Here is a 23,211-nt window from a genome sequence, read left to right as displayed (position 1 = left end):
ATCCAAAATCAAGTGGGTGGCTCTGTTCTACTCACCAGTCTAATATATATATATATTTTTAACTTTTTTTAAACTTCTTTTTACCCCTTTTCTTCTGCCCTTGATTTGGGGTCTCTTCTGATTTTGTTAGTGTACATGTTTCAGGGTCTTTGCCACCCTTTTGGTATTTTATTCCTTCATTCATATATTCTCATCTGGATAAAAGGACAAGGTGGAAAAATTCACCACCAAAAAAAGAACAAGAGGCAGTACCAAAGGCTAGGGACCTAATCAATACAGACACTGGTAATATGTCATATCTAGAGTTCAGAATGACAATTCTCAAGGTGCTAGCTGGGCTCAAAAAAGGCATGGAAGATATTAGAGAAACCCTCTCTGGAGAAATAAAAGCCCTTTCTGGAGTAGTAAAAGAACTAAAATCTAACCAAGCTGAAATCAAAAAAGCTATTAATGAGATGCAATCAATAATGGAGGCTCATACTGCTAGGTTAAATGAGGCAGAAGAGATAATTAGTGATATAGAAGACCAAATGATGGAGAAGAAAGAAGCTGAGCAAAAGAGAGACAAACAACTACTGGACCACAAGGGGAGAATTCAAGAGATAAGTGATACGATAAAATGAAACAACATTAGAATAATTGGGATTCCAAAGAACAAGAAAGAGAGAGGGGGGCAGAAGGTATATTGGAGCAAATTATAGTATAGAATTTCCCTAACATGGCAAAGGGAACAAGCATCAAAATCCAGGAGGCACAGGGATCTCTCCTCAAAATGATAAAAATAGGCTCACACCCAGGCATATAACAGTAAAACTTACAACTCTTAGTGACAAAGAGAAAATCCTGAAAGCAGCTCGGGACAAGAAGTCTGTAACATATAAAGGTAGAAATATTAGATTGGCAGCAGCCTTATCCACAGAGACCTGGCAGACCAGAAAGAATTGGCATGTTATATTCAGAACACTAAATGAGAAAAACATGCAGCCAAGAATACTGTATCAGCTAGGCTATCACTGAAAATAGAAGGAGAGATAAAAAGCTTCCAAGACAAACAAAAACTAAAAGAATTTGTAAACACCAAACAAGCCCTGAAGGAAATATTGAAAGGGGTCCTCTAAGCAAAGAGAGAACGTAAAAGCAGTAGACCAGATAAAAACAGAAACAATATACAGGAACAGTCACTTTACAGGCAATACAATGGCACTAAATTCATATCTTTCAATAGTTACCCTGAATGTAAATGGGCTAAATGCCCCAATCAAAAGACACAGGGTATCGGAATGGATTAAAAAAATGAGACCCATCAATATACTGCCTACAAGAAACTCATTTTAGACCCAAAGAAACCTCCAGATTTAAAGTGAGGGGCTGGAAAATAATTTACCATGCTAATGGACATCAAAAGAAAGCTGGGGTGGCAATCTTTATATCAGATACGTTAGATTTCAAGCCAAAGACTATAATAAGAGATGAGAAAGGGCATTATATATACGCAAAGGGTCTGCCCAACAAGAAGATCTAACAATTTTAAATATCTATGCCCCTAACATAGGAGCAGCCAACTATATAAACCAATTAATAACAAAATCAAAGAAACACATTGACAATAATACAGTAATACTAGGGTGTTTTAACACCCTCCCACACTGATATGGACAGATCATCCAAGCAAAAGATCAACAAGGAAATAAAGGCCTTAAATGACACACTGAACCAGATGGACATCACAGATATATTCAGAACTTTCCATCCCAAAGCAACAGAATACACATTCTTCTCTAGTGCACATGGAACATTGTCCAGAATAGATCACATTCTGGGTCACAAATCAGGTCTCAACCGGTACCAAAAGATTGGGATCATTGCCTGCATATTTTCAGACCACAATGCTCTGAAGCTAGAACTCAATCACAAGAGGAAAGTTGGAAAGAACCCAAATACATGGAGGCTAAAGAGCATCCTACTAAATGAATGGTATAACCAGGAAATTAAAGAAGAATTGAAAAAATTCATGGAAACAAATGATAATGAAAACACGACTGTGTTTTCAAATCTGTGGGACTCAGCAAAGGCAGTCCTGAGAGGAGAGTATGTAGTGATACAAGCCTTTCTCAAGAAACAAGAAATGTCTCAAATATACAACCTAACCCTACACCTAAAGGAGTTGGAGGAAGAACAGCAAAGAAGGCCTAAATCCAGCAGTATAAGAGAAATAATAAAGATCAGAGCAGAAATCAATGAAATAGAAACTGAAGAACAGGAGAACAAATCAACGATACTAAGAGCTGGTTCTTTGAAAGAATTAGTAAGACTGATAAACCCCTGGCTAGACTTATCAAAGAGAAAAGAGAAAGGACCCAAATAATAAAATCATGAATGAAAGAGAAGAGATCACAACCAACACCAAAGAAATACAAACAATTATAAGAATATATTATGAGCAACTATATGCCAGCAAATTTGACAATCTGGAAGATATAGATATATTCCTAGAGACGTATAAACTACCAAAACTGAACCAGGAAGAAATAGAAAACCTGAACAGACCCATAACCAGTAAGGAGATTGGCCCAGGGCCAGAAGGCTTCCCAGGGGAATTCTACTAAACATTTAAAGAAGAATTAATACCTATTCTCCTGAAACTGTCCCAAAAAATAGAAATGGAAGGCAAACTTCCAAACTCATTTTATGAGGCCAGCATCACCTTGATCCCAAACCAGACAAAGACCCCATCAAAAAGGAGAATTAGAGACCAATATCCTTGTTGAACATAGATGCAAAAATTCTCACCAAAATACTAGCCAATAGGATCCAACAGTACATTAAATGGATTATTCACCACGACCCAGTGGGATTTATTCCTGGACTGCAAGGTTGGTTCAACATCCGCAAATCAATCAATGTGATACAATAAATTAATAAAAGAAAGAACAAGAACCATATAATACTCTCAATAGATGCTGAAAAAGCATTTGACATAGTAGAGCAAGCTTTCTTGATCAAAACTCTTCAAAGTGTAGGCATAGAGGGTACACACCTCAATAACATCAAAGCCATCTATGAAAAACCCACAGAGAATATCATTCTCAATGGAGAAAAACTGAGAGCTTTTCCACTAAAGTCAGGAACACGGCAGGGATGTCCATTATCACCCACTGCTATTCAACATAGTACTAGAAGTCCTAGCCTCAGCAATCAGACAACAAAAAGAAATTAAAGGCATCCAAATCGGCAAATAAGTCAAACTTATGATATGATACTTTATGTGGAAAACCCAAAAGACCCCACTCCAAATCTGCTAGAACTTGTACAGGAATTCAGTAAAGTGTCAGGATATAAAATCAATGCACAGAAATCAGTTGCATTTCTATACACCAACAAGAAGATAGAAGAAAAAGAAATTAAGGAGTCGATCCCATTTAAAATTGCACCCAAAACCATAAGATACCTAGGAATAAACCTAGCCAAAGAGGCAAAGAATCTGTACTCAGAAAACTATAAAGTACTCATGAAAGAAACTGAGGAAGACACAAAGAAATGGAAAAGTGCTCCATGCTCATGGATTGGAAGAACAAATGTGAAAATGTCTATGCTACCTAAAGCAATCTACATGTTTAATGCAATTTCTATCAAAATACCACCAATCTTTTTCAAAGAAATGGAACAAATAATCCTAAAATTTATTTGGAACCAGAAAAGACTTCGAATAGCCAGAGGAATGTTGAAAAAGAAAGCCAAAGTTGGTGGCATCATAATTTTAGACTTCAAGCTCTATTACAAAGCTGTCATTATCAATACAGTATGGTTCTGGCACAAAAACAGACATAGAGATTAATGGAACAGAATAGAGAGCCCAAAAATAGACTCTCAATAATATGGTCAACTAATCTTTGACAAAGCAGTCAAGAATGTCCATTGGAAAAAAGACAGTCTCTTCAACAAATGGTGTTGAGAAAATTATATAGCCACATGCAGAAGAATGAAACAGGATCATTTCCTTACACCACACACAAAAATAGATGAAAGACCTCAATGTGAGACAGGAATCCATCAAAATCCTTGAGGAGAACACAGGCAGCAACCTCTTTGACCTCAGCTGCAGCAATTTCTTCCTAGAAACATCGCCAAAGGCAAGAGGAGGAAGGGCAAAAATGAAATATTGGGATTTCTTCAGGATCAAAAGCTTTTGCACAGCAAAGGAAACAGTCAACAAAACCAAAAGACAACTGACAGAATGGGAGAAAATACTCACAAATGACATATCAGATAAAGGGTTAGTATCCAAAATCTATAAAGAACTTAACAAACTCAACACCCAAAGAACAACTAATCCAATCAAGAAATGGGCAGAGGACATGGACAGACATTTCTGCAAAGACGACATCCAGATGGCCAACAGACACATGAAAAAGTGCTCCACATCACTCGGCATCAGGGAAATACAAATCAAAACCACAATGAGATACCACCTCACACCAGTCAGAATGGCTAAAATTAACAAGTCAGGAAATGACAGATGCCGGCGGGGACGCGGAGAAAGGGGAACCCTCCTACAGTGTTGCTGGGAATGCAAGCTGGTGCAGCCACTCTGGAAAACTGTATGGAGGTTCCTCAAAAAGTTGAAAATAGAGCTACCCTACGACCCAGCAATCACACTATTGGGTATTTACCCTAAAGATACAAATGTAGTGATCAGAAGGGGCACATGCACCCAAATGTTTATAGCAGCAATGTCCACAATAGCCAAACTATGGAAAGAACCTTGATGTCCATCCACAGATGAATGGATAAAGAAGATGTGGTATACACACACACACACACACACACACACACACACACACACACACACACACACAATGGAATACTATGCCGCCATCAAAAGAAATGAAATCTTGCCATTTGCAACGACATGGATGGTACTAGAGGGAATTATGCTGAGTGAAATTAAGTCAATCAGAGAAAGACAATTATCATATGAGCTCCCGGATATGAAGAATATGAGAGGCAAAGTTGGGGGGGGTTGGGAAGTAGGGGAGGAAAAAAATGAAACAAGATGGGATTGGGAGGGAGACAAAGCATAAGAGACTCTTAATCTCACAAAACAAACTGAGGGTTGCTGGGAGGAGGAGGGTATGAAGAGGGTGGTTGCATTATGGACACTGGGGAGGGTATGTGCTATGGTGAGTGCTGTAAAGTGTGTAAGCCTGACAATTCACAGACCTGTACCCCTGGGCAAACAAAACATTATATGTTAATTTTTTTAAAGGGACAAATAAAGGAGAGCTAGAAGGAACAGGAGGAGGAGATGAGGAGGAAAGGGACATGAATGAGTGAGGGTAACAGGGTGAGTGTGGTGGCCAGCACTGTGTGGAGGTGAGAGGGACAGGAGAGTGAGGAACCCAGGAGTGAAGAGGAGGAGGGTGGGAAGGGGATTGTGTATTAAGGGAAGGAGGGAGATTTGCCCAAAGGAAGATGGTGCTTATAAGGGGGAAATAGATGTGGGAGAGGAGATGGAATGATGAGGGACGTGAATGGTGTAGAAGAGATAGAAGGAAGTAGAATAGAATGGGGGCATGATGGCGATGAGAGAAGCGGGAACCAGGCTTCTGGTGGGTGCACAACCTGTGAGGGTGCACAGGGCCCCTCCCAATAAGCTCCACCCTTGGTTTAATACTCTGCTGTCTCATTTTGAAATTCTTAATTTGTTAACAAGGGGCTCTGTATTTTCATTTTTCATTGAGCCGCACCAATTATGTAGCTGATCCTGGTTGGGACTGAGCCTGTGACAGGTGAGATGAGGGAGGACTCGTCTATAACTCTAACGGGGTGATGGAGGAATAGGGTGGGACCATGGTGAATGGGGACTGTGACCAGCATGTGGTGACAGGGACTGAAGGTTGTCCAAATTACAAATGAGGGTGTTAATGGACAAATGGTCAATAAAGGACTGCAGAAATGACCCCTCATCCATGAGGCTGAAGATGGGGTGTACTACAAAGTGGGGGGATGTATGACGCTACAAGATTTAACATAGTGGTCAATGACAGGGCATTGGCAATGAGTGAAGAGCTTAATGTGTCACAGCAGGTGATCAGATGATAAGGAATCATGGTGTGACAGGTGGACAAAGATCAGTGAATAAGGGTGACAGTGAGTATCTGTGAAGCCTTCCTCCAGGTGCCCCCAGTCAGTGCGTCTCTCTCCATTGGGTGGTGCCTGTCGCCTAATGGTTCAAAATCTAGGGGTGGGCGCCTGTCATGCGCGAGTCTGGGAACTCATGAATTTCATACTATGTATGACACAGCGCCAATTTTAAGAGTGGGGGTGGGGTGTGCCTACCCAACCGAAGGAGAGGTAAAGGGGCCAGAACCATCCAGACAGAGGGGTGGGGTAAGGCTGCCGAAGGGGAATAGGATGTTGATGGCCGGGAATGCTGGGATCAGTGGATGTGACAGGGGACAAGTGGATAGTAGAAAAGGACGATGGAGAGGAGTCGAGCGAGACACGACAGAGAGAGGGGCACTGACTCCTGACCTCGGCCATCCTGACGCTCTCTGGGGGTGGCCTCAGAGGCTGCTGTGGTAATCGCAGAAACTGGGCCCGAGTCTGAGGAAGGGGCTGTGCACTTCCCCCAGCGTCTAAAAGGGCGCGGCGTTATTTGTATCCAGTCCGGGAGGTGGGGCAGAAACCCGGCGCTCGGCGCGTCTTCCCGTCGCCTGGCAACCGCCACGCCCTCTAGGGAACCCTAGGACTGAAAGGGGCGGAGCCTGTGGGGCGGGCACCTGGGCTGGGTCTCTTAGAGGCATATGCAAATTATCCCGAATGGGGCGGAACCAAGGATGGGAAGGGGCGGGGCACCCGAGAGGCTTGGGGGAATCTCAAGGTCCGTTTATGAGGCGCTAGGGAGAGAGGGCAGTGGGGCAGATCCCCGGGGACGCTAGGGCCCACGTAGGACCAACGCTTAGATGGAAATGTAGATCAGAGGTTTCTGGAAGGACCGGCAGCCACTCTGCTCTCTGTGACAAAGATTCGGTCGCAGGAACAAGAAATAATCTCAGATTGAGTTCTAATTCAACTCTAATGAAGCAGCTTCTGTGTGCAACACACAGAGGGGAAAGTAAGGCAGAGAAGACACAGACCCTGCTTTCAAAGAGTTTAGTCACCAGTGGTGAGAAGAACAGGGTGCAGCCTCGTAGCACTCTAGGAAAACCGATGTGGAGCCACACCGTGAAAAGCTACCTTTCATCTGGGGCTCTTTTCTCAAGACCAGATCTTCTCCCTCTCCGCCAACTGGAGTAAACAGCTTTGCCTTGAAACGTGGAAGACCCCTCTCTAGTATTATCATTTCCCTTTATTCCCAGCCTTACTGCCACCTCTCCTCAGTCCCATAGCTATTCAGGCTACTATGCATGGATATGTATTCTTGAAAAGTGTATACACTTTTATTAGTTTATTTTTTAAATGTTTGACGATGATATTGGACTTACGGATCACCTTATTTTCTACTTTTTTTCACTCCATGTTCTTTTTTCAGATCTGTCCTTTTGCTGTTTTTATTGCAATCCTAGCTTATCACTTCTGATTGCTGCCTAGGATTCCATATTGGACATCCACACTGTGACTTCCATTCCCCAAATGGATACCAACGTCCCCTCCACCTCTCTGATACCACAAACAGAGGAACGATAATCATCCTTGTCCCTGATCTTTTATGGACCTACATGCAATTCCTAGGAAATATATGTCCAGGGATGAGACTGGTAAAGTTAAAGGGGATGCAAAGGGCCACTGCGATGGGTTACGCAATCTGTCCCGTACAAAGACATCCAGCCAGGGGGCCTGTGGGGGCTGGAACACAGTTCCTATCTTTGCTATGTCATGTGTCCTGCTGAAGGAAGACGTGCCGTTTTCTTCCCACAAAAGCTCTGTTCCCAGACAAGTCATGAACCTAGAAGACTATAACCATCCAGTGGGTATGCCTTTTCAAAATTCATCTGCTTAGTGGTGGACACTATTTTCCAATGGAACAAATGGTGCCTTGTAGCCTGGAAGAAGTCCTGGGTACTTACCTTCACCAAGTACTGCTGGATCACACCCCAGAATTACTGCCTTATACTATGCTCCACTGCATAGTATAAGGGTTTCTGTCCCCCCACTCCCATCCTTGCCAGCGCTTGGTAGTTTATTCATAAACACTCACATGGTGTTTACTAAGTGCCAGATACTATTCTAAGTGCCTTACAAATCCTGATTCATCTAATTAGCCAATTTGATAAATTCTGTCAATTATCATGGAAGTAATGTCAACATATTTTTGTTTTACTTTGCATCTCTCTAACTACTAGTAAAATTGAACATTTCTTCACATATCCATAAGCTACATGCGGTCACCTTCTGTGAATTGTCTATTTATAGCCTTTGTCTATTTTTCAATTGCTCTTTTTCTTTTTGATTTGATTTGCAAGAGGACTTTGCAAAGTCTGGACATTAATCTACTTTCAAAGACTAGAAACTTGGCTGAAGATAATAATCCTTCATTTTGTAGCCCTTCATCTTTTTTTTTCCTTTTTATATGCCCTTTCAGATAATTTAACAAGTCCTTCTCAACAACCCCAAGGCCATAAAGGTTTTCTCTATTGTTCTCTTCCATTAGTTTCATAGTTTTATTTTTTAGCATTTAGTTCTTTAGTCCATTTGGAGTTCACTTTTGCATATGGTGTGAGCTAAGGATCCAATTTTTTCCTCAATGGAGTGAGCCCATTTTCAGCATCTTGGTTCCCACATATAGATGGGTCTGTTCTGACCTCTCTGGTTTGCTCCTGCACCAGTACCGCAAGGTTTTAGTATGGTGGTTTTGTAGCCAGTCATCAAGATTGGAGGGCAAGTCCCCCAACCCTACTTCTGTCAAGACTGCACTGGCTTCTCATGAACCTCCATCACCCCATATAATTTTCAGGATGCTTTTCAAGTTCCTCATGAGAAATCTTAATTGGAACATTACTGAACATGGGAGAAATTCACATTCGTACAATTATATCTCATTGATAAATGGAGATTGTATAGCTGTTGACAAACGTGATATAATATGGCTGAGGCATACTGTGCGTGGAGGTGATGGGTGAGGTGGCGATGAAGCTGGAGAAGCGGCCTGAACCAAACTGCAAGCACAGCTAAGAGAAATGAGGCAAGCATAGGGCTGCAACACAACTCGGGCTGCATGGTGTGTTTACAGGAGATCTGTTCACACTGTGGGACTATCAGGTTGTGGGACCACCATGATCCAGAGAGACCCCATAACATCCCGGAAGGTGCATAAGGACAGAGAAAGATGGGGTGCCTGGGTGGCTCAGTGGGCTCAGGGAGCCTGCTTCCTCCTCTCCCTCTGCCTGCTTCTCTGCCTACTTGTGATCTTTCTGTCAAATAAATAAATAAAATATTTAATAAAAACAAAACAAAAAACAGAGAAAGACTTAGAGGACCCAGGCCACCCATCATATCTTGTCCTGGAATCCGTTGTGGTGCTATATGTCTTCCCATTTCCCAACAATCCCCTGAAGGATTATTTTACAAGCAGATGACCTGCCAAGGTGACAGAAATTCAATCCAGAAAGTTTTTTTTAAAGCGCTGGCTATACTGTAGGTACAAGAATGCCCAGGGGAGCCACAGAACTAACTAAGGCAGAGACACAGCCCTTTGCATTCAGGATCTGGCTTTGGGGGAAAGAGAGAAAGGAAAGTCTGCAATTAATTCTAACACTATACGATGGTCTAGATCATCTAGAACATGCCATGCCAATAGTGAGCACAATGGGTGCTCTGGCAATCTAGACACTGATGCCTGAGAGCTTCACTTGCAGCATAGGGACAAAGAGAGAGAGAAAGAGAGAGAGAGCAAAACAAAGGAAATCAAGGAACCGCAGGAAGTGGAAAGGAACATGCCACGTTCAAATCACAGGGAAGAGATGCAGGTGGACATCAACTTGGATGGCTGAATGGATGAAAGGATGGGTGGTTGGACAAATTAATTGCTGCTGATGAAAGAGAGCGCTTCGTTTCCCTTCTGTTGTTGTAATAAAAAGGAGCACTAGGTGGCAACATATTACCAAAAGTCCTCACCTTTGAAAGTCTCAAGGAGACACTCAGTCCGCCAAGATTGGGCCAGCCCCTAATTTTAGGCAAGAAGGCTTCTGTCAATTTCATTTCTCATTACAACCCCTTAATTTATTTAGTGACCGTCTACTATATGCCCAACCTATGTTGCATACTTTGTGGAGAATATAAAAGGAGCTGAAGAAAGACTCTCCTCCTATGGGAGCATAGGAAAATCAAAACATATATGGAACCCCTCCCCCACACAAAAAATTTTTAAAACAGTCCAAGGTTGGATGTCCTAAGCATTGAAATGAGGATGTCGGAATATAATATCCAGTGTAATCTGGACCCTTTAACTTTCTAGTGTCTTCCTTCTCCCACAGCTCCCTTCTTACCCCAGTGGCTTCTTTAAATTCTTCGTACATGTCATGTTCTTTCCCAATGCTTGGAGTTCACAGAAGCGGATCTTTCTGTCCCGTATACTCGACGCGTCCTCTTCACCTGGCTGACTCCCACCCACCCTTCCTTCAGACCTCACTTTCTCAGGGAGATCTTTTCTGACCAGCTTTCAACACCAGATTACCTTTACAAGTACCATGTATTCTGTTTCTTGGACGCCCCCTGAAATGGTAATGAATCAAATATTCACAGAAATAGTTGCTTAATGTCTGTCTTCTCTACCAGACTATCAAATAACAAGAAGACAAAGATCATGTATATCTTGTTCAGCTCTGTCTCCATTGGTGTTGTAGACTGCACCATGTCCCCCTAAAATTCATACGTTGAAACCCTAACCCTCACTTGCCAGAATGTGACTATATTTGGAGATACAGCCTTTAAAGAGGTGACTGGGTAAAAATAAGGCCATTAGGGTAGGGTAAGCCTAACACAATCTAAATTGTATCCTTATAAAAAGAGGAAATTTGGACCACAAAAAGATACCGGGGATTCATGTACACAGAGAAAAGACACAGTAAGACCACCATCTGCAGGTCACTCAGAGAAACTAGACCCACTGACACCTTGATCTTGGTCTCCTAGCCACCGGAACCATGAGAAAAGATATTTCTTGTTGTTTAAGCCACCCAGTTGGTGGTTCTTTGTCATAGCAGCCCAGCAAACTAATATAAGTGGCCATCATTCCTCTCAGTTTAAAACTATTAAGTGAATGTCTATTGAATTAGTTCTAAAATAAGAAAGAAAAGTGAGGGATGGCATAAAAGGGACAGCTATATGGTAGACTTAGCCCCTGAACTTGACCTTAAATGATACAGATGGATTAGAGACATGTAAGAAAATTGAAGGAATCCCAAGTATGGGAAGGAGCATTGGGCAGGAACAAGGCAAGAATGCAAACTCCTGCTACAGGGAAGCTGGGGTCCCTCTCAGAGGCCAGTGGACACTAATGTTGATAAGAAGGCATGGGTGAACGCAGAGAAGTGCCTGCAAACTCGAAGATGAGGGATGGCCAAAGACACACCCATTCGCTCTGCCACATAACTTGAATATATGATCATGAACTGTAATACCTCTGCAAAGCTCTTTGTTTAAACCTGGATATAAGTGCCTCCCACAGTATCCTCCTAGGATTTCTAAGCTATGTGTTGTGACTCCTTAACTCCAGAGTTATATACTAGCGTTCACCTCCATAGCAGCCAGCGAGGACATAAAGTTAAACTCCAGAAAAGCAGAAAGAAACACTGAGGTGTGGTCCTAACGTGGCACTAACCAGCCCTAAAGGAAAGCAACTGGGCCCTAAAGGAAACCTACTCCTCTAAGGGATGAGAGAGGTCCTGGAGGCAATTTAGGGGGGAGTCGGAACAGCCCACAATCCCCTTCTCTGAGACTAGTAACTCCCACCAGGAAGTATATTCTTCCCAGAAGTCAAAGTATTATAGATGGCCCTATCTGACTCCCTGGGGCCATAGCTGAAAGGGTCGGGGTGAAGACCTGACCCACAAGAGGTCAATTCCATTCATTTTCCTGGGGATCTGTAACTGGGGTCAAGAGTTGCCAGCCACTCATTGCTGGAGCCTGGAACCGAGCCTGTGAACCCTGGGAGAGGCAGAGAAAGGTAGGCTGAGTAGAGGGAAGAATAAAGCAAATGAAAGTGGAGGGGAATCCACAGGCCCAAGAGAAGAAGGTCACAATCCCAGGAAGGCCCAGTAATACCTACTTGAGTTCTGCCAGATACAACCAACCTCCTAACAAACCCGCCTCATTTCTTTAAGCTACATGGAGTTAGTTTCCCTTCCCTATACTCCCCCAAACCCCAAAGCCCTGATCAACACAAACCCTGTTTATGCAGACATTCTTCTGATGTTGCTTGAATTTAGAATCCATGAAATCTAAACACTGTATTTGGGGCCCCAAACAGCAGGGTGGAAACTGCTCCAGTCATCCGATCTAACATTTCTCCTCCTGGCTGTTGAGAAGATTAAAAGCCCACGTGTAACCAAAAACTGTTAGCACTTATCAGCCTACCCCCTGCTCACCTCGGATGGCAGAACGGAGTCCCAGCTGGCCGGTGCTCTCCAAAACTGCGCGGGCTATGTTTTATTCCTTTAATCTGCTCCTTTTCCAGCCTGCCGTAGACCGAACTTCACAGAACATTTGTTGAGCATTTGACATCGGTTCCCAAAGCGTCTCCATACAAACTCCCCTCTTGACACCAGCTACAAAGCTCGAAGCTCAGGCAGATTCATCAGGAAGATGGAAAGATTGGCCATGAGGTAGGAGCAGTGGGCAACACCCCCTACCCCCCTGAACCCCCAACCCCCCCACCCCCATCCCCCCAAACCCCCCTGCAGGCGATCGTTTTTTACCAGAAGGGGATGGCAGTATCACTGTCACCCAACCTGCCTTGCATTTTCTTGGCTTAACAGCAACTGCGCTTCTCCTAGTCGGATTCCTTTTGGGTCTGACTGGCTCATGCAGCTGGTGCTCCTACCAGAGAGGCCAGGCCTAGACTGCAGCCTGATGCCTGCTGAGAGCCAGTGAGGACTTCCGCAAACCCACTGGCTGACCACATTAGTTAAAAAGACTGAGGAGCTCCATGCAACCTGTTCCCACTACAAATGAATAATTAAATTGAATAAATAAATGAGTGAGCATAAATAATTTTTTATTAAAAATCCAAGCACAAATCCCTTTGACGGTGGGCCAGTGCTCTTCCACTGGCTATTCCCCGAAAGCACCATATTTTCGAACACCTCTAGCCTTTCCATATGCTGGTTCCTCGTCAGGAATATCCTACGACTCCTTCCATGTCCAGTTAGCCTTCTCAAAGCTCAGCTTAGTGTCATCTCCTCCAGGAAGTCTTCCCTAATTAGGAACTCCTCCTTTGTGTTGCTAGAAAACCTCCGTGTCACTGTCAATACACAATACTATATCCATGTGTTTATTTCTGTCTTCCCCACCAGGCTAAAAGGACCAGTATTTTTTCTTTAAATATATTTATGGTGCTTGGGGCACCTGGGTGGCTCAGTGGGTTAAAGCCTCTACCTTCAGCTCAGGTCATGATCCCAGAGTCCTGGGATCGAGTCCCACATCAGGCTCTCTGCTCAGTGGGGAGCCTGCTTCCCCCCATCTCTCTCTCTGCCTGCCTTTCTGCCTATTTGTGATCTCTGTCTGTCAAATAAATAAATAAATAAAATCTTTTATATATATATATATATATATATATATATATATATATATATATAGTGCTGACCCAGAAGAGAAAGTTTGATGAAGGAAGGAAAAACACAACTCACTTACACACTCAGGCACACAGCAGCTAGTCTTGGAGTGACTCAAGGAAGTTAAAAGCCATTGGAACACAAACATTTGGGATCCTAAGGTAGTTAACCAAAATCATCTCCAGGTACCCAGCAGGTCCCCCAGCAGAAGTATGAAGGATTACAGTAAAACCATTTATCTCCTGTCTTCCCCTATCCATGATACAAGTGCCAAAGCTTGAACTAAATGTTTTTTCTTACCCACATGCCCAGATGCACAGTAGGTTCTCAACGAAAATTGACAACTCCCTTCTCATAGCTGCAGACAAGCACCTAGGAAACAAAACTATTTGTTATATTAAAGGAATAAACTCTCCTTTCTACTCTGTGGGCAGGTTTCTTTCTTTCCCATCTCTGCTGCCAGATCTACTGTACGATTTCAGCAGCGGAACATGACCGCTGAGCTACTACTGAGAACAGGTGTTCTCAGAGACAACAATGGGAAGGAGGCAAAAGCCTTGAGCCCCTCCTCCCACCCCCCAAGGAGCTTGAAACCCAGCTGAAGCTGAGCAGAACCATTCAAACCTCCAGGACAGCAGAGACCAGTCTAAATCGACATTGTATTTTTCGACTGTAGCACCAGAGTCTGCCAACTTTTTCTGTAAAGAACCAGATTAAGAAATACTGTGGGCTTCACAGGCCACATGGTCTCTGTACTCAGCTCTGCTATTGGAGCGTGAAAGCAGCCGCAGACAGTACAGAAATGAATGGGCATGGTTTTGATCCAGTAAAACTTTATTTACAGAAACAGGTGGCACTCCGGAGTTGGCCTGCCAGCCACTGTTTGCCAACTCCTGATTTAGCACAATGCCTGGCATGCGGTAGGTGCTCAAATATTTATTGAATTAATGAATGCATAAATGAATGACTAAGGAATGAGAAAAGGCAGATTTTTTCCTAGGATTACAGCTTGGTGGTTTAAAGTCCCAGCGTAGGGCTCCTGGGTGCCCCCGTTGGTGGAGCATCTGCCTTCAGCTCACGTCATGATCCCAGAGTCTTGAGATGAAGCCCAGTCTCCTTGCTCAGTGAGGAATCTGCTTCTCCCTCTCCTTCTACTCTTCCCCTGCTCCTGCTCACTCTCTCTCTCTCAAATAAATAAGTAAAATCTTCAAAAAAAAAAAAAAGAAGCCCCAGTGTACCATCTTTAGACATCAACTACAGGGAGAGTAATGAATTCCTACTGACCAGAAATAAGTTTGATAGAAATTATCTGACCAACTTCCCCACTCCAAGTGCTGTGTGTTTGGAAATTTGACATGTATAAACCACTAACAACTTTCGTAACAGAGTGGTTTAAAGAAGGATTTTTGGGGGGTGCCTAGCTGGCTTAGTCAGTGAAGCTTGAGACTCATAATCTTGGGGTTGTGAGTATGAGTCCCATTCTGGGTGTAGAGATCACTTATGAATAATTTTTTTTTTTTTTTTTTTTTTAAGTAGGCTCCATGTCTAGTGTGGAGCCCAGTGCAGGGCTTGAACTCATGACCCTGAGGTCAAGACCTGAGCTGAGATCAAGAGTCGGTGCTTAATTGACTGAGCCACCCAGGCACCCCAAGAATAAAAATCTTTAAAAAAAATTAAAACAAGCATTTTTTTTCTCTTTCTCTGAATCATAACTCGTCAGTTGTAGCCTGCATTTTTATTTTCAAAAAAGGATAAGAGATGTGTAGAGAAAGAAGGGGGACTATATCAGAGTGTCTCACATGTAATAAGCATGAGGATTGTTTTTAAGGAATTTGTCTTTCAATTATAACACACTTTGATGTGTGAGTATATTGGGTTCTGAGGTAAAGTATATTTTCAAAAAAAGTTTAGAAAACATTTTAACCATTGTAATCTCATTCTTGGGGAAATTCAGTGTAGTTGTACCCTTGAAGGGGATTTACTTTGAACAGAAAGATATAGCATAGTGGTTAAGGTCAAGATTCTGGAGCCTAGTCCCTGGTTCAAATCCTGACTCTGTCACTTACTAGTGTGCAATCTCAAGCATGTTACTTGGCCTCTGTGGGCCTCGTTTTCTTCATCTGTTAAATGGGAATGCTACTGATCCCTTCTGTGTAGGGTTACTACAAGAATGAAACAAGTCGTTATATGTAACGTGCTTAAAGGATTGCATAACCGCATGGTAAAAATTTTACCTACTATCCTGTCACTAAACAACATGACCTAGTCTCTCTGGGTTTCACTTTTTTTAGTAAAAAATCTCTAATCTGCTGGTTCCAAAATTCCTAGAAAAGGGAGGAATTCCCAGCACAGACCTTGGACAAAGAAATAGCCAAATGTAAATTATCCATGCTGTTCAACGGACTCATCTGTGGTCTCAAAACAGCCTGCTCCAATGAAATGCTCTGGAAACCAACTTGTTATCACCTCATGAAACTGCACATGAAGATGATGGCAAGAGATCGACCAAATCAAGGAAAATGCTCTTTTTTTCCCATCCGTCACTCTGACTAGCACTGGCTTCCTGTTTCTCCCATTGTCATGTATTTTATTCCACATACTGGGATAATCACAGCTGGGGGTGAACAGGAAATCTGTCCCCCTGTTGGTTTGGATTTTTTTTTTTAGTATTCTTGACTGTAAAGTCCAGTGTGAGACTGCCCTGCAGCTGGTCTGGTATTGGACTATTGTCCCTTTCAATGTGGAATTTGAGGTGACATCTGGCACCTGAGGTTATGGAAAGAATTCCATTTACCTTCACACACACACACACACACACACGAGAAACAAGCCAACAGAAAAATGGGTAACGTTCTATCTACAAATGAAGAAATAAAAATGGCCAATAATCATGTTCCGTTCAGCCTCACTTGTCATTAAAGAAGTACACATCAACACACTGAGATATGTTGTACCTATGAAAGCAGCACACTAGAAGAACCTGGGTGGCTCAGTCTATTAAGTGTCTTGACTTGATTTTGACTCAGGTCATGACCTCAGGGTCGTGAGATGGAGCCTTGCATCAGGCACCAAGTTCAGCATAGAATCTGTTTGAGATTGTTTCCCTTTCCCCCTGCTCCCCCTGCTCATATGCTCTATCTCTCTCTAAAATAAATAAGTAAATAAAACCTTTTTTTAAAAAGGCTTGTTTCAAAAAAAGAAGAAAAATTTTTAAAAAGCACCCTAGGTGAAGTTAGGAAATAGCCAGTGCTGGAAAGGATGTGGGGAAACAATCGTTCTCATGCTTTATCAATGAGAGCCTAAATGGGTGAGAACAGCTTTGGAGGATGCTTTTGCAATATGTACATCACCTTCGCTTAGACCCCAAACTATCAAAACATTCAACCAACAGACTTCTCATTTGAGAAAAATAACCCCCCTATTTGTTTCAGTCTCTTGTAGTCTCAAACCCATACAAAATGACAGTCAGGTATTCTGTCACTTGCCACCAATCACATTCCAAATTGACAAGTTAAAAACAACAAACAAACAAACAAGAGGTGAAAAAAGGCATCCTTATCATCCTTATCCTGCACTAACTTGAACATGACATTTCCAATATTTCCCCATTAAGCATGATACTGGTTTTGGGACTGAACTTCACTCTTTATTTTTATCATGCTACAGGAGTCTTTAATTATATTTTGATATACCACTGGAATTCAGTATTAATATCTGAATCAGGATTTCTGAAAGAGTATTTGTGAGATTAATGTCACTTCTCTTTATTGCCCCCCCCTTTTAAGATTGTATTTATTTATTTGAGAGAGAGAGAGAGCAGGGAAAGGGGCAGACGGACAGGGAGAATCCCAAGCAGACGCCACACTGAGCATGGACCCTGAGATTGTGACCTGAGCTGAAACCAAGAGTCAGACATCTAACAGACTGAGCACTCCCTTCCCCTTTTTAATAAGTTATTATTGGATTTTTGACTGATACATTATTACTGCCTAATAAGAAAAGAATTCCAACCATTGAGGTTTTTTTAGTGTAAATGACTAACTTTTTAATTTCTATATATTTGTACTCTTCGAATTTGCCTATTTTTTCATAGTACTATTTCTATTGTTTTATCTTTTTTAATAATTTTATTTTTTGTAATTATATTGAACATAACTATTTCATAGTCTTTTTCAAACTGTTCTATTGTATAGAGTTCTTAAGAGGCGAATTCTCTTGTTTGTTATACCTACCAATCTCCCATCCCTCATGTGGTTCATTCCCTAGTTTATAATTTCTTACTATAAGCTCATCTCCAGTAGGGGTTGTTTATGCTGCGAGAGATCAGACGAAACAACTGGGTTTTGCAATCACGTCTGACAGGACCAAAAAGAGTCATCTCTTTGGAACCAGCTTTGATATTTTGTGTTGACTTCAGGATTCCCTCACCACACGGGTTATGTAAACTGGGGCCTCACACCTACACATGCCGTAGCCAGGCTGGTGGTTTCCATTTCTTTTTTTTTTTTTTTTTTTTTTTAAAGATTTTATTTATTTATTAGAGAGAGAAATCACAAGCAGGCAGAGAGAGAGAAGGGGGAAGCAGGCTCCCTGCTGAGCAGAGAGCCCGATGCGGGACTCCATCCCAGGACTCTGAGATCATGACCTGAGCCGAAGGCAGCGGCTTAACCCACTGAGCCACCCAGGCACCCCATTTCTATAGCAGACAACTTCAGCTCATCCAGAGCCCCGGACAAACCACAAACTTCCTCGCTGGAGTCCTGGACAAGTGGGAGAATTCTTTTCCCCATGCTCTACTCCCTAAGGTCCTCTGCGGGGTTCCAGCTGTGGGCAGGGGTCCCTGGTCCAGGCCTCTGCCTTTCTAGAACCCAAGACCTGAGTGAATCTTCACCTCCAGTCAGCTATTCGAGGTTTGGTTTTTTTTTTTTTCATTCATGCTTATTTAAAATAAGTCTACTCTCCCAAGGTGCTTCTGAGTTCTCTCTTCTTGCCTCACCCCTAGAGCTCCCACTTTCTTCCTTTCAATCATTGCTATCGGGTTTTTTTTCCCCCCAGCTCTTCTGTGTTTGAAGCAGAGGGTCCCTAATTTTTTGGTCCCTCTTGCTCCTGGAAGCTGAATCTTTGTTCTTTCCAGTCTTTTAAAACCCTTTCTAGAGTAAGCACAAGGCACTGTGGAAACTACATGGCAAAGAGGGAGACTGTAACCTAGGTTGTTCAAGGAAGAGTTCCTGGACGAGAAATTGCCTACTTTGAAGACTGAATGCAACTTAGCCAGGCCAAAAAAAACCAAAAACAAAAATAAAAGTGTGTGTGCATGGGGTGACAGTTTACAGAAAGAGGTGGGTGACAGTTGCAGGCAGAAGATAGAGCACATGTGAATATCTATGGTATGGGGATAGGAATGAATCCCATATCACATTCTGAGAAGCACAAGTTCCAGGAACTACAAGGACTTTGGTGGGGAACGTGTAGTGAGATGGGAGATTGGCGAGACAAGTCAAGGCCAATTCGTAAATGGCCTATGTACCAATTAGGATAGGGGACTCTCCTGAGAGCAGAAGAGAGCCCACTCAGGTGACCGTCAGGATACACAGAGTGAAATCATCAAGCTTAAAAGAAAGACAAATCTAATAAATATTCCTCATATGAATAAGTATACACGGTCGGTTAGAAATTACTGAAACAAACTTGCACACAGGATGATAATCCCAGAGGGCACTTAAGTACTGCCCTTCACATTCCAGCCTACGTAACCCTGAACTCTTACCCCAAGGATTACAGGGCAGTGTGGGGGTGCTTAGGTCAGTGTTCCTACCCTCCAAGAATTTCTTCTGCCAACTTTGGAGAGTATGAGTACCCCACCCATCCAATTTGCAGACATTTTGGCAAATAAACAGCTCTTCCACACGTTTCCCTAGATCACTCAGTCAAGAAGGAATAATTTCCTCTGCTCCCTTAAAATCCTCCCACTAGCAAGACCAAGAATCAAACAGACATGAGACAGATTTTTTAACAGGAGATAAAATCAAATTTAGGTTCCTATGGAAGGGGAACCCACACAGATGAGGAAATTGCAAAGACCGTGAGGTAACAGGAGCTAAAATGACCTGAGGAGAGAAGAACTAACCAGAGGATATAAAGGGGATAAAGACCATGAGCAGGTCAGTGAAAGGAAAAGTTTGGAAAACAAAACTTGCCTTATTATGCAGAGAAGTTTCTTAGGTAAAGAGGAATCCCTGTTAATAGCTCTCCTCCTAGTGCAGGCAGGCTGTTGACGGGGGGGGGGGGGGGGGGGGGGGGGGGGGGGGGGGGGGGGGGGGTAGGTAGGAGCTTTTCCTGAATCTGCCTGGGGTTTGATTGCTTCTAGCTCAAAATAACGATCCTGCCAAACTGGCCCATCTTGGGGCAGCCTGTCCTTGGCCCCTACAAGCCCATTCCCCACCCCTCCCTAACAGCCGCCCAGACTCTGCCACAACTGTCCCCGACGTAAGGAAAGCGCTAGGAGCAACAGCAGACGCTGGAAAACAAGAGTAACCTGGGCCAAGGGCCAGGGGGGTCTATTTTTAGCACTTGGTCTCACTGCCTGTTTATCTTTGAGACTCAGCTTAATGTCTTCCAGGCGAGTGTTGGAAGTTATTTGGCGGGCTCCAAGAGGAAAGCCAATAATAGGTGATCTAGGACCCAACAGCAGTAGCAGGGGTGATAACCATTTGGACGGTGTGTTCCCCTCATCTCACCCCAAGGTCCTCCCAGGGGTGTCTGACTGCCCCAAAGCCACTTCACGCAGGATTGATTCAAGCCGTCGCCGGCCACTTCTACCGGCTCTGACACTGGAGGAGGCCACAAGGGGGAAAGACGACGTTATGGACTTTATGGACTTCATAAGCCACGAAGGCCCCCCAGGGGGGTGCGGCCGCTGTCCCTCTCGGCCTCCCCCAGTGCCCTCGCGCCTAACTTCACCGACAGCGTCTAAGTCCCGGGACGTAAACACGCGCCGGACGCCACAGCGCCCTCTACAGACGGCAGCGGGCGGTCGCCAGGCTCCTTTGTGCCGGCTTACTCGGGGAGAAAGGCGACGAAGCGTTGGCTTCTCGTTCCATCTGGTGAGTTACTTCATTCCGTTCAGGCCGCAAAAAAGAAAAGGGCCGGCGTCGGGTCTCGATTTATATTTCCCTCCCGAGGACAAAAGAGGTGGCCCCTGGAATTCCGCCGCTCGTAAAACGCGCCGCGGGAAAACGCGCGGCCGTCCGGCAGTGCTTTAACCCCTTCCATCCCGCCGGCCCAGACCGATTTTTAAGGGCGTCCTCCCCGACTCCCTGTCCACACGCACCGGTTGGGTCCAGTAGCCGGAGCCCGGCTCTCCCCGTCACCCTCCAGTTATGCTGACCCTTCTGGAGTTTCTGGAGGGGGGTCAATGGGCCGACCTCTGTGGCGACCCTGGCTCTGGGCCCGCCGCAACCCACCTGGTCCTCCTTAAGAAGCTTCCGCAGCCAGGAGTAGAGGCGGGTGTTTTGTTCTTATAAGGAGGAAAAAGTTTCTGTGACATCCAGGAAATGAGTAACTCCGCAGCCCTCGGGGCCGCGCTGATGGAGGCCAGAAGGCGGGAGCCGGCCGGGGTATCGCCGCCCCCGTCCCCCTAAAGTGCCTGGCTGGACGCTCGCCCGAAGCCGCCCGCGAGCCGCGGCCTCCCGGCCCTGGGGATCCGCGCGCGCAGCCGGGCTGGCGCGGTCCCTGCCGCGACCCCGAGCGGGACGAAGGCTAGCGTGAGTGCAGGGACGTCCATCTCGCGTGGTGGGGGGAAGAGGGGCGCGGGGCGGGAGGACCGCGGGTAGGCGGTGCTGCGGCCGCAGCGGGGGCGCGGGGGGCTCGGGCTGCTGCTCGGCCGGGGGCGGGGGCGCCTGGGTGACCCAACCGCGTGGTCTTCTGCGGCGCGCGCTCGTCCTGCGCCCCCGTGTCTCGGCTCCAGCCCGGGCCGCGGACCCCGGGGGCCCCTCGCCGCAGCCCCGCGCGACAGGCGGGTCTGCCTGCGGGCGCCCGAAGCCAGGCCGCAACGTGGTCCCTTGTGCCCCGGCGATCCGTTACTTGGGACCGTCACCCGGCCTCCTTCCCCGCCTTGGAAGGAGGCAGGAGGAGTGCAGCTTATTTTTTTCTCGGTTTAAGGTAGTGAAGCTGTGGGGTTACGGGGGCCGGATGAAGCCTGCACAGCTTCCTCTTTCGACTCTTAGTGGAGGAGACCCCACGCTGGGCGGAACTTTCTCTGGCGGCTACACAAAGTCTCTGCCGCCCGACCCTTAACCCCCTCCCTCCCCACCCCTCCACGGAGTCTCTAGCTTTCTGGCTTCCAGGTGAAGAGTCTCAGAAGCTCCAGGGCCAAGCTCCCTTTCCGCAGTGATCCTCTATAAAAAACCAAAGTGCCGCCAAGAGAAGGGAGAGGATTTTACTGAGCCACTCAGGGACCACACGTTGCCTTTCGCATCTTCTGCCTAATGCGAGAAGGAACCGCCTTCAAAACTAAAAGCTCCAGATACTGGCAGATCCTAGACTCCGGGCTTTGGGATCTAAATCAGTTTGAGAGATCTATCCTGTTACTTGTTACTCTTGAATTTGACCCAGGGCCCTTCCCTTTTACAAACCAGTTCTGCCTCAGAGAGGCTGCCAGGTAAAGCTGGTCTGAGCCCGGTGTAGTCACAGGTCCAGGTTAGCTGTGAAAATGGCAACAGGTCGAATTGCTGCTTTTCATCTCTTTATTAATAACATAATGGGCTGTGCTCTGGAGTCCTCTTTCCAGCCTACGTGCCTAAGTGGCTTTCATTGTTTGCTAATTCCCTGTGCCTGCTGCTGCTCCAGGCCATTCTGCCCTCATATTTTCCACTTGTGGGTAACCGTAAAGTGGTTACACTGACTCTCTGCTCTCTTCTGGATGGATGGAAAGGCTTTTGTTCCAATGCCATACCCTCGCTCCGTAATTTTCGAAGATGCAGCAATTTTAAGCTCTGGCTTTCAGGGAGTCAGGATCTGAACTTTTAACCCGATGCCATCAACCCAGAAGTTGTCACCTTACCAGGAATGCCTCGCAGCTCCTGCAGTGCTCAAAGGGAAACAAAGGAGAGGGTATGGGGGCAAGCTTTTTATCTGAGGGCAAGAACAGGGAAGAACTTCCAGTAGAGGCTTCTGGCAAAATTGCCCACCTGAGAAAGTACTGCCTGGGAGAAAACTGGTTTTTTGGGGGGCGCCAGGGTGGCTCAGTCAGTTAAGCATCTGCCTTCAGCTCAGCTCATGACCTCAGGGTCCTGGGATCTAGCCCCACATTGGGCTCTCTGCTCAGTGCGGAACCTGCTTCTTCCTCTCCCTCTGTCCCCCCTTCTGCTTGTGCCCTCTCACATGTGTCCTTCTCTCTCTCAAATAAGTAAATAAAAACCTTTAAAAAGAAGAAAAGAGA

The 23,211-nt window shown here is 44.9% G+C and overlaps 1 protein-coding gene across 8 annotated transcripts in view; it reads right to left on the bottom strand.

Annotated features, from left to right (window-relative positions):
* The window catches only part of CFAP58 (cilia and flagella associated protein 58), a 119,239-nt gene extending 97,643 nt beyond the window's left edge, over positions 1–21,596 (bottom strand). Inside the window, exons 1-3 of one of the 8 annotated variants that reach the window (XM_032312026.1) lie at positions 20,510–21,596; positions 14,073–14,144; positions 12,588–13,163 (exon numbers count right to left, since the gene is read on the bottom strand). Coding sequence is in view for 4 of the 8 variants with exons in the window: in XM_032312030.1 (XP_032167921.1) it covers positions 6,535–6,543 (9 nt within the window). In the remaining 4 variants the exon portion in view is untranslated. Of the gene's footprint in view, positions 1–6,534; positions 6,732–12,587; positions 13,164–14,072; positions 14,145–20,509 lie in introns of those variants that run through there. The other 7 variants (XM_032312027.1, XM_032312028.1, XM_032312024.1 and 4 more) reach the window with 7 other exon arrangements.
* Positions 21,597–23,211: the final 1,615 nt, after the last annotated feature.

Source organism: Mustela erminea, chromosome 14 (genome assembly GCF_009829155.1).
Source record: "Mustela erminea isolate mMusErm1 chromosome 14, mMusErm1.Pri, whole genome shotgun sequence".
In the NCBI taxonomy this organism is placed as follows: Eukaryota; Metazoa; Chordata; class Mammalia; order Carnivora; family Mustelidae; genus Mustela; species Mustela erminea.
The sequence above is the reverse complement of the archived record's forward strand: the minus strand, read 5'-3'. Positions and strand labels throughout refer to the sequence as shown.